Source organism: Westerdykella ornata, assembly GCF_010094085.1.
Source record: "Westerdykella ornata strain CBS 379.55 unplaced genomic scaffold EI97scaffold_49, whole genome shotgun sequence".
Lineage (NCBI taxonomy): Eukaryota > Fungi > Ascomycota > Dothideomycetes > Pleosporales > Sporormiaceae > Westerdykella > Westerdykella ornata.
The window spans coordinates 92,504-102,580 of NW_022986899.1; the positions used below are offsets into that span (position 1 = coordinate 92,504).

The 10,077-nt window shown below is 52.4% G+C and overlaps 7 protein-coding genes across 7 annotated transcripts; 5 read left to right on the forward strand and 2 right to left on the reverse strand.

Moving 5' to 3' along the window:
- The first annotated feature begins 97 nt into the window (after positions 1–97).
- On the forward strand, positions 98–1,470 carry EI97DRAFT_244479 (uncharacterized protein). Its single transcript, XM_033794084.1, has one exon. It carries the CDS (start codon positions 234–236, stop codon positions 1,311–1,313), a length of 1,080 nt encoding a protein of 359 aa, XP_033649363.1. The 5' UTR covers positions 98–233; the 3' UTR covers positions 1,314–1,470.
- On the forward strand, positions 1,229–2,881 carry EI97DRAFT_437509 (uncharacterized protein). The gene is made up of 3 exons (XM_033799354.1): positions 1,229–1,732; positions 1,794–1,939; positions 1,993–2,881. Exons 1-3 carry the CDS (start codon positions 1,637–1,639, stop codon positions 2,825–2,827), a joined length of 1,077 nt encoding a protein of 358 aa, XP_033649364.1. The 5' UTR covers positions 1,229–1,636; the 3' UTR covers positions 2,828–2,881.
- A 739-nt stretch (positions 2,882–3,620) lies between these two features.
- EI97DRAFT_387127 (uncharacterized protein) lies at positions 3,621–4,561 on the forward strand (the record flags this gene model as incomplete). The annotated part of the gene is made up of 2 exons (XM_033796103.1): positions 3,621–3,863; positions 3,914–4,561. The coding sequence occupies 2 exons, from the start codon at positions 3,621–3,623 to the stop codon at positions 4,559–4,561; spliced, it is 891 nt and encodes a 296-aa protein (XP_033649365.1).
- Positions 4,562–5,006: 445 nt separating this feature from the next.
- On the forward strand, positions 5,007–6,242 carry EI97DRAFT_462518 (uncharacterized protein; the record flags this gene model as incomplete). The annotated part of the gene is made up of 1 exon (XM_033801271.1): positions 5,007–6,242. The coding sequence occupies one exon, from the start codon at positions 5,007–5,009 to the stop codon at positions 6,240–6,242; it is 1,236 nt and encodes a 411-aa protein (XP_033649366.1).
- A 298-nt stretch (positions 6,243–6,540) lies between these two features.
- On the reverse strand, positions 6,541–7,750 carry EI97DRAFT_407520 (F-box domain-containing protein). Its single transcript, XM_033796627.1, has one exon. The coding sequence runs from the start codon at positions 7,684–7,686 to the stop codon at positions 6,598–6,600; it is 1,089 nt and encodes a 362-aa protein (XP_033649367.1). The 5' UTR covers positions 7,687–7,750; the 3' UTR covers positions 6,541–6,597.
- A 270-nt stretch (positions 7,751–8,020) lies between these two features.
- On the forward strand, positions 8,021–8,954 carry EI97DRAFT_244502 (uncharacterized protein). Its single transcript, XM_033794085.1, has 3 exons — positions 8,021–8,064; positions 8,179–8,457; positions 8,553–8,954. Exons 2-3 carry the CDS (start codon positions 8,205–8,207, stop codon positions 8,753–8,755), a joined length of 456 nt encoding a protein of 151 aa, XP_033649368.1. The 5' UTR covers positions 8,021–8,064; positions 8,179–8,204; the 3' UTR covers positions 8,756–8,954.
- On the reverse strand, positions 8,924–9,774 carry EI97DRAFT_462520 (kinase-like protein; the record flags this gene model as incomplete). Its single annotated transcript, XM_033801272.1, has 2 exons — positions 8,924–9,529; positions 9,589–9,774. 2 exons carry the CDS (start codon positions 9,772–9,774, stop codon positions 8,924–8,926), a joined length of 792 nt encoding a protein of 263 aa, XP_033649369.1.
- Positions 9,775–10,077: the final 303 nt, after the last annotated feature.

Here is a 10,077-nt window from a genome sequence, read left to right on the forward strand (position 1 = left end):
ATTGTCGCTGGGGCCGACTGGCCGAACTAAGGCTAGCGGCATTTCGAGAATACTGATTTGATAAGCCATTGCTTGGCATGTCGGAACTTCGTCGTCTCAAGAGCACATCTATCTTTCGCTAGAGCGCAGTGTTAGACTCAATAATGGAGATTTAACAAGTACTTGCACGCTGGAAAGCGGCTCCCTTCGCCTACAGCTTCCCGTGCATGGCTCGTTTCATTTGTTGACAAACTATGGACAATGGGCAACGCGAAGGTTCTCATCAGGAGGAGGACTGCTTGCGCTCGACGGCAAATGAAAGAGAAGGCTCCAGCAGAAATACGAGCCATGGCGGACACAAGCGAAGCATATCAGGCACGCTTCTGGAAAGCCTTTCGTTCTTGAAGTCCTCTGCAATGAGCGGTACCTCATCATCTGCTCGGACCGACGATCAAGAACATGGCGTCGAAGAGATTAGCGGCATACGGCGAGGGTCCTCGATGACGCAGGCCGTCCGCCAAACCCAGGGTCGAAAGAGGAAGGGATCATTAAGGAAGACAGCGATACTCGGCACAGGCAAGCTGCTACGAGAGCGCCGCCTTTCCCTTCGTGCTGCCCCGAAACCCATTTCCGTTGACACCACGACAAGCCCCTCTTCCCCCCAGGCTGACGGAGACACCACCCCTCGCCGCTTTACTTACGAGGATACCTCGCTGAGCTCGTCTTCCGACAGCCTGTGGTTGCCTCCGGCGAGAATTCCTGTTCCTGCAGGCACCGCAGGTCCCACGGGTGAGGGGCACTTGGACTCGACAACACCACGTGCAGATGGTCACCGGGTGGTTAACCCCATCGGTCCTTACGCTTCCACCACAGACGATGATGAAGGTTTGACTTTCTTCCGTCCTACCGTCGCAACTACCGTGAGCTCCTCCTTTTCTGCTGTCCCAGGACACTCGAGCTCAACCCCGTCACTGCAAAGACGGAGATCAAACCGAGCCAACCAGCTCCCATCCTTGGCCATCACCCATACACCGCCAGAAATTGCACCAGACGAGGAGTGGGACTACAGCGAGACCGAATGGTGGGGGTGGGTGGTGCTCGTAGTCACTTGGCTTGTGTTTGTTGTGGGAATGGGCTCCTGTCTCGGAGTCTGGAGCTGGGCCTGGGATGTTGGGGAGACGCCATACGCGCCACCTGAACTGGAGGACGACCCCACGCTGCCAATCACGGGATACTATCCGGCATTGATGGTATGTACAGCGGTGATGGCTTGGGTATGGGTTATCGTTGCTTGGGTGGGCATGAAGTACTTCAGACATGCCAAAGATGGGTAGCGGCATCATGGTTCCCCTCGAGTAGGTGTCCTGTTTCTATATTTGCTGCGCCGTTGCTTTAACATCGGTCGTTATAGCCAATAAGATTCATGTCTGAAACCTTAAGCCATATCGTCTCTGTTAATGCGATTACATCTCCACTAAACGGTTTCTAGGGGCATGCGGGCTTTTCAAATTCTTCGGACAGGATCAATGGTAATAAGAAGGGAACACTTCCATTCCAGCGTCGAAGGCCGGCGGCCGTTCGTCGATCCTCCCGACTGTCCTCCTCCACCTGAAGCACGGACCCTCGGAAGCTGGTGGTTGCGAGACCTTCAATTACAATGGCACGACACCCAAGGCGGACTCATAGTGTTTCCGGGCCGCCTTCTGCGCACTGCGTTCTTAAAGATGTTTCTTGCTGTTGTAATATGGGCAAGGTAAGATAGCAGTCCAATCTCAAAAACCCCACCATGCCACGAAGCTCTAACAAACTCCCAGATTCACCAATTTTACATGTCTGTGATGGCTTTGCGACGGAACCCGCAACGCAAATGCAAGAAGGAGGACGAGCAGTGCAACTCTGGCACTATCTCAGACGCTAAACCAGATCGGATAGGGCATCCAAGTTTACCTCTTAATCCTCTGTGAGTTTTTGGAGAAACAGCACTCACTGTTGCATTCGGCTCATCAGCTAAAGGAGCGGTTTAAGTCGTCCCACGCCGTCGCGTATGAACCAGAGGGGGTTGTCCGGGCAATTCCGCTTCTGCGACCTGCCTCGGGAAGTCCGTGATCATGTGTACTCTTATCTTGTCGTCCGTCGGGGGAAGAAGCTGCCCATTTTCGAATCGAGGGCCATCTTGCGTGCTGAAAAGAAACGAGCCATAGCCACACGGAATCGCGAAAGGTTGAACCAGAAGAGACTGCAAAATGGGAGGCGTCCCATATCAGCTCGAGAGCACGCTTCCGACTGCCTCGTCCACCTCAACGTTCTTCAGACTTCCCGACAGCTCCACCTGGAAGGTACGGACCATTTGTACCAGAGCAATTGGTTCGCGATTTCTCTAGACAGCTTTCCAGCCACGACCATTGAAATTCCCTCAGGCTGGCATCCCTCACGGATAACGAAGATGCAATTGGAGTTACAGCTCAAAGACACGCAAAGAATGAATAGCTATGTGGACTGGGGAACCTTCTTTTCTTCTTTTCCATCGCTGAGGTTCGTCCACATCATTCCCACATTCCATCCCCGCTACTACGACTGGGCTCGCACTGAATTGACAACCTGGGCCACCGCGCACTACATTTTTCGTGCATTTTTCCGGGAGCTGCTTGCGTCAATCCCGGTGTCAATCTGCCTCAAACTGGGGCCCTCCTTGGACCCCGAAGAAAATATGCAGCTGGAAGGCCGGGGTCATGTGTCAAGGAAGATACTTGAGGATATGTATGCCGAGGTGGGAATGCGACGTGGGGTTTATGGCGGCTATCTCCCAGTGAATAGGGTAGTGGAATGCAGACGGGTCTCAGCAGAGTAGCTGTCAACGGTCATGGAATAATAAATGGACTTATCATAGTCGCATATATAAGCTCTATATAACCTCAATAACCTGGTGTTCCACCATCGTAATACCCGTGTCGCCCTTGCTGCATCATTAGGCAGCATTCGTGAACGTAGGTTCAACCCGTGGGCATATTTTGTGCTGAGGTTGCCTCTCGATTCACCAGTTTGCGTACCTGCAACGAGCCTGCTAAACACATTAGTGAACATCGGATAATCGTGGATTGTTATCCTAAGTTGGGCTTATTTCTCGGCCTGTAATAGTACACCGTGCACGATATAATAGATAGTGTTTACTATGCGCATAGATGCAGTGTGCATGAACTCCTTCACCGACATGAAACCACAAAAGAAACGAGATAATTCTGCTTTTGGAATGACTATTTCTCCGCAACTCTGTGGAATGAGGTGTCGATTCGTCATTGCCTGTTGACAATTGATATGCGTTTCCCTCCGGTTGTTTTTGACGCTGAAGGCAATCGAATACATCGGAATTTGGAATGGCCATGAGCAGCGCCGATTGCTTGTGAGTTACGTGAATCCTAGAAAGGAGTAGACCTATAGGCAATAATATGTCCTATACTCCGTATCCTCCGCTAATTATGCAATAGTGGTGCATGATTATAGCTGAGCTTTATTGCCCAAACGGGCTAGCTCGCGGGACTTCTCCGAAGAGCCGTCCAACCTGCCTCCCGTCAAACGACAACACCAATCCATGGCTCCCGCCTCTCACACACAGCGAACGCCCCACAGATACTGCAGACCGCATGATGCAGTTCTCACCACTCGCAAACCCCCTAGCGACAGTGGCACAGCTCGAAACGTCCGGTTCGCAGCTTGACGGTGTCCCATCCGACCTCGAGGACTCGGTTCGCTTTGCAGGTGCTAGGCTCACGCAGGCCGCGGGGATTCTGCTGCGTCTGCCACAGGAAGTAATTGCTCAGGCCATTGTCATTTTCACCAGGTTTTGGGTCGGGCCTGAGGGTGGGAGTCTAGCGGAGCATGATGCTGAGGTTCGTTTGGGAGACTCTTTTTGTATGCGGTGAGACTGACAACCGCATAGCAAGTCTCTGCCAGCTCGTTGTATCTCGTCTCGAAGCTCTCCGCTTTCCAGAGATCCGCGCGGAGTGTGGTAAATGTCTACGCCTACCTTCACTCCTTGCCGTTCACGTTCATTGATCTGGATCAATTGCACGAGAAGAAAGATGCGCAAGAATACTATGTCACAGAGGGCACATACCAACTGCGAAAGAAGGCACTTTTCGACATGGAACAGCGCATACTGAAGATTCTCGGGTTTCGGTTACAAGTCGCGCTGCCGTATACGCTCTGCATCACATACCTCCAAGCCCTCGACGTCTTTGGACATCCTCGCGCGTCGGAGCTCGCGAAGCGAGCTGTCGCCTACCTCAACACGGCGCTGCTCAGCCCTCAACTTCTATATCTTACTCACCAACCACCTTCCCTGGCAACTGCGGCGATTTACCTTGCTGCGAAAGACGTTGGTATTAAGTTGCCCGATGTGGAATGGTGGGAGGTCTTCGATACTGATCGAGAAGAACTCGGGTTCCTTGTCGTTGGCCTGCTCAGTGTGGGGAGCTTTGCGGCCGCGGAAAAGGAGAAATGGGGTGATGTGAAGATTCCATTGACGGTGGATGCGCTAGAGGCTGTGATCAATGCAAGAGATGTGGACGGGACGCACGAGACATGAGCGGTGCAGATTCTCTCGGGAAGAATGGTATGCAAAGCCACCCGGACGCCCCTTCGGCGAAGGGACCAGGCGCCTTCAGAACATGTTGCGGGGCTCCGGATAGCGACGATTAAGGTACTCGGCTTGTTGCGAATCACCTTTGCATGTTTTTTCCTAGGCATCCACGGCCCAGTAATCACCGGTTTTGTCGCTATGGCTTCCGAGACTTTGTCCGACGATTGCGAGACGCCCTGTTTGCACACATTACTCGCACGTGACAATGCTAAGTCGGACAGTCTTACGGGAACACAGTGCACACTGACTGCACAATGTCATTGTATAGTATTGTCTCGGGAATACTTAGATCTTCGCGAAGGCGCACCTTCCAAATCTCCCCACGTCACACACCGCCACGGAGCAAACGACGGCACCGGCTTTTGAAGAAGAACCACTTCTCAGAATAACAATGGATACCTCAGCACGCCCGCAAGTTAGGGTTATAGGTGCCTCCCGGAACCCGGAATACAATATCAATTCTGGTACGAAACGCTTCGCTCGACGTGAAGACGGTGGTCGGATAGCGCCGGTGTCTCAGCTCAACACGTATACTGGCCGTGCGCTTGCAAACTGCGCACCCAGTCAACCACCCCAAGGGAATGCGTTCTCTCGACGGAGCGATCCCCCGCCCCAAGGACGTCAGGCTCGCCCTGCTGGCGACGTTCCAAAGGGCAAGCCCATGCTCAATAGGGGAGTCTCCAACAAAATCTCAGATCGTGAACGCCTACCTTCGCAACGACCACGTACGGAGCTCTCTCAACTCTTGGGTATGACGCGAGGCAGCTCGCGAAAAGGGACCACTCAGGGTCGGTCGAGCTCCGGAATAGGTCCCCCTCCAAGCGCTGCATGCAGCAAATGCGAACGATGGGGAACTGTGGATTTCCTTCGACCATCAAGTGACGAGAGCCAGGTCTGCAACTCATGTCACCGCTTCCTCCCGGGGCCGCAATTGACCGCACTGGATGGTGCTTCCGGTAGACCCAGGCAGACAGGAATGGACCCCGTCCCTCCGTCGAAGTACCCCACCGGGCTTATCTGCGCAACTTGCGTCAGCATTCCCGGATACCTCTATCAAGAGTACCTCCAGTTCTTTCCCAAATGCCCTTGCTGCGGTCACATGACAGACATGACATTGAGCGACCTCATCGCCAACGAAAGAGAAGTCAACGGACTGAGAGACGAAAATGGCAAGCGAGTGTCTGGCGCATCCAAAGAACTACAAGACTGGTGCGTCTACATTGCTCACCATGCGCGCTCAGTCAGCCGCCATAACTCTGGAAGGTCGGTCGCATCGTCGATATCTTCGCTAGGCTTGCGTCGCTCCGGTGCTATTAGACGAACACCTACGGCGAGCACTGGGTCATCGGTTGGAGGAACATCTCATCCGGGATTGATTCCGGCCTCGCAGATGGATGTGAGCAAGCCGCGATATACACGCCGGTTTAGCTTCACCACTATTGGACCTCCTACTCCTACAGACAAGGGTAAATCGTCGACTGTCCGAGCACTGCAACCGCCAGTGCCGGAGCCTGGATTGCCCTTTCAAAGCCGAAAGTACGATTCCAGTGCCTCTTCTCTTCGGACTAGCAGCGCCGCGGATATGGGCTTTGGAATATCCCGCTGTTATTCAACATCTGATGCGTGAGGATCCGATTCACTGTGTGACGGATGATCTGGGTTATCAGGATGACGATGCCGTCGTGTTCCCTCTGAATGCAGTGGTGCATCCGCCTGGAGATCTGAAGCGCACATGCTCGGAGATTCTGAGGTGGATATAAGTTCCGACTGATATATAGATTGATCGGCTCACTCTAGGCCTCACCACACCATGTGTCAGGGGCGGTGTATCATACTTATCGTTATTCCAGATCAATATCAGCATGTGTTTGTTTGTGTCTGCGTCTTCATTACATAGTTTTACCGGCCGCAAAGACTTTGCCGCGCAGGAAGAATGAACTATGGAATATTGCGATTCAATTCGACTCATCAATCCACCCTCGCTACGTCAAGCCTATCCATCTCTGGGAAATGACTGCAGCAGCGGAATGACAGTGCTTCGCGTGCTGGAGAAAGCCTGCTTTGGACCAAGCTCGGTATTGCACTCTCAATAGAAATAGATCAGCAGGGCAACCTTGGGGTACCAGGCGAGACAAAGTACTGACATCCAACCCCTCTATCATATACGTATCATAGGTCATTTCACATCCTCTGCACCAGAGCCCCTGCTCAGTGCCACCATTGAGCAGTGATGGAAAGGGTATGGCACCCATACCGCCGAAGACATTGTCGGGTCTGATTCCCACGTCGTTTATTGTAAGAGGGTCCTGCGAAAGTGGACACAAAGGCGCTTGTCGGTACCATGTCAGCATGTCGGTCTTGAAAGCTGGATGAGCTTGGGGGTCCAAAGGGTGTTTCATCTCCAATGCCTCAATTGACCCATGCACCTTGAGAGCTAGCTCTTTTGCAGCTTTTACACTGGTAAGTCTTATTGATCGTTGACGAGATTTGCTACGTGGGACACAGTACTTTCCAGGAATGCTCCACATAATGGGCAGCGCCTTCAATTGCTGCTTTGTAAGGCCGAAGCATTCCCGGGCCGCCGGCAATGGGAGCATCCAGAGAGACTGGTTGACCACCAGACATAAAAAGCAGCACCGCTCAGCAGAGAGCAATAGTAGGAAGGCTCCGTATGCGCCGCACGATATGCATCGCTCAGTATAGAGGGCTGCATGAAGTGTTGTAACAGAGTGAAGGCTAAGGATCCTCGCCCGATTCAGGATCTCGAAGGTATGACCGGCGGACTTCGCGAGATCTCTATATACTGGGAGAGATTCAACGACGGCTTTACCGCGCAGGGAGACGCGAGATAGGCGCGATAGGGACTGGAGATCCAGGTATCTGAAAGATTCGTGCAGAATTTCGAGCGGTAGGTTGTCAAGCTGTCCGAGAGTCGATCGGCACTCGCGTTGAATGGTTGTAAATACTAGCTTAGTCGACTCGTCAACTGAGATCACGCCATCAAGGATGTAATGTGGGCGGTGCGAGAGATAAAGGAAGATCTCGTCGTCCGAGAAGTTCCTCTCAGTCATGGCTTTCAACCTAATGACAAGCTGAACTGCTGGAGGATCCCCCGCTCCTGGGGTTGAGATTGGGTGTGGTTCAGCTATGGAGGAGATGCAGCAATGTTACAGTCTCCAGCGGCGTGACAAACGCGTGCTCACGTGCTTTCGCATCGGGCAAGTACATTCACTGCATTCTGTAGCGATATTGATGATATGGACTTTGAGATAACTCGATGATGCATCGGTGATGCTAGTCACTTCCCTATTGTATAATCTATAGTATTATCTCCAACTCGCTACCGTGATGTGCTTGTTTTGTCATGGTCCTCTTCCACGAACCTTGGAAGTGGGAACATTATCCCACCTTGACACGTCCTCGCGATCATCTCGGAAGTCAGTGCACTAGTAAGTACCCGTCCGTGCAACAATAGATGCGATCCCTGGGCGCATCAACTATCTCCATCTCAATCATCTCTCGCCATATCTCTCCGACACCTGAACATCTCCAATTTCCGTCAGGCATCTCATCCATCAACTCACGCACAATGGATTCTGATCTGCGGCAAGCCATAAACACCGCCGACATCCAGACTCTGCGTTCTGCGCTCTATGAAATCCTCAAAACCGTACCGGGAACGAGTAACGTCGTGAAGAAGAAGATGGGTAGACCCACTGCAAGCCGAGCTCGCGCTGAATCCATCAACCGCGAACGCGAACGCGCAGTCTACTACTGCTCGCGCTGCGAGCAATATCTCAAAGGCCGGCAAGTCCTTCGCAACCAGTGCTTTTATCATCCGGGTAAGTTAAGCAGCTTTCTTTCCTTTCGTTGACCCTGACATTTGCATTCGAAAATGTGCTTCCACTGGCGATTGACGTGTTCCTGTTTCATGTAGGCAAACTCCAAATCAAGTCCAACCCTACGGCGTGGCCTGACTGGCAAGACGACGAAGAGATAAACATGGAATTAAACAAACAGGAGTTTCCAGAGTGCTTTTTCTGGACGTGTTGCGGGGAGGAGGGAGATGGGAAGAAGTGGTGTGTCCAAAGGCGCCATCCACTGAACATGGTTGCGCGGGTCGAGCTGGATGGGGAATAAGGGGTCAGGTATGGGAATTGGAGGTGGGTGCGTCGTGTGCAAGAATTATTCTGCCTTGTCTCCGTGAATTGGAATCCGTCTGGAGGCGTAATGGACATCTTTCCCTCACCTAGGACATATCAGGCTAATGGTATAGCTTGAACTGCTACTTGGTCACGTTTGGTCACCCTACCTCTGCATTTCGGTCTCAAGGTCCCGCAGGATCTCGTTCACCGTTCCATACCTCTTCATCCAACAACCCATGACGACCTTCCCACCAGCTAAACCCGTTACATCCGGGAACTTCTTCTGACTGAAAAGAGCGTTGACCCTTCTCTGGTAGTCATATTTTCCCTCTCCCGTCTCGAACGAGCCACATGATTTGTAAGGCCAGTGTCCCGTCAAGATGGTGTAGAAGATGGATCCAAGACTGAAAATATCGGTAGCTGGTGTCGATATCCAAGGCTGCGTGGGATCGAAAAAGGGATCATCAGGAAGATGTCCTCCACCAAGATTCAGTTCTGTGCACGTCGAACCACCGAAATCGCAGAGCCAAAGATCTAGAGAGACTTCAGTGGTTGCATGGACCAGGAAATTTTCGGGGCGTAGATCTGAATGTATCACGCCATTTTCGTGAAGGTATGCGATGGCTTCGGCGGCTTGCCAGCACCACTTCCTGCGTAGAGAATCCCCTATAAGCGCATTGTTTTCATCAATGTATGTCTGGAGGTTGCCATGGCTTGCTTCAGCAAGCAGGAAGCCCTTAATGTCCGTGGTGTCATCGTACCCGAATATCTAAGGTCTAAATTAGCACTACATGCTGAGCCGCAAACACGGAGTGGAACCCACTTTACGATCCTTGGATGATCTCCTAGCTTTTCCAGTATCTGCCGCTCAACCACGAAGCTATTCGTGATTCTTTCACTAAGCTTGTGGCGGTGCGCGCTCTTTTCCCATACCTGCACGGGTGATTTGAGAACGACTCCCGGCCGTATGCGATAGAAGGTGGAGGTTGAGCCATAGTACGGCAAAGCGAGCATTTTGGAGAAAGTGCATGCGAAGCTTGATGTCGACCAGCAGGGGAAGATCTGAGCGGAGACGGCGCTTTCCCTGCGCTTGGCCATGTCACCTTTTGGGTGTTCCGAAGCAGTGCGACGGCACTTGCATGCCTTCCAATACTAGGTCCCTCCACATAGTAACAGAGCAGAGCTGAGAAACGCGAAGTCGGCGGGATAACAAGCTCAAGGTCGAGGGATGTATCACAGCTGTAACCATAGTCCAGTTGTCCCATGCCGGACAGAGAGTGCGCCGTATAGGCGGACGCCCGGGGCCTGAGCTTAACA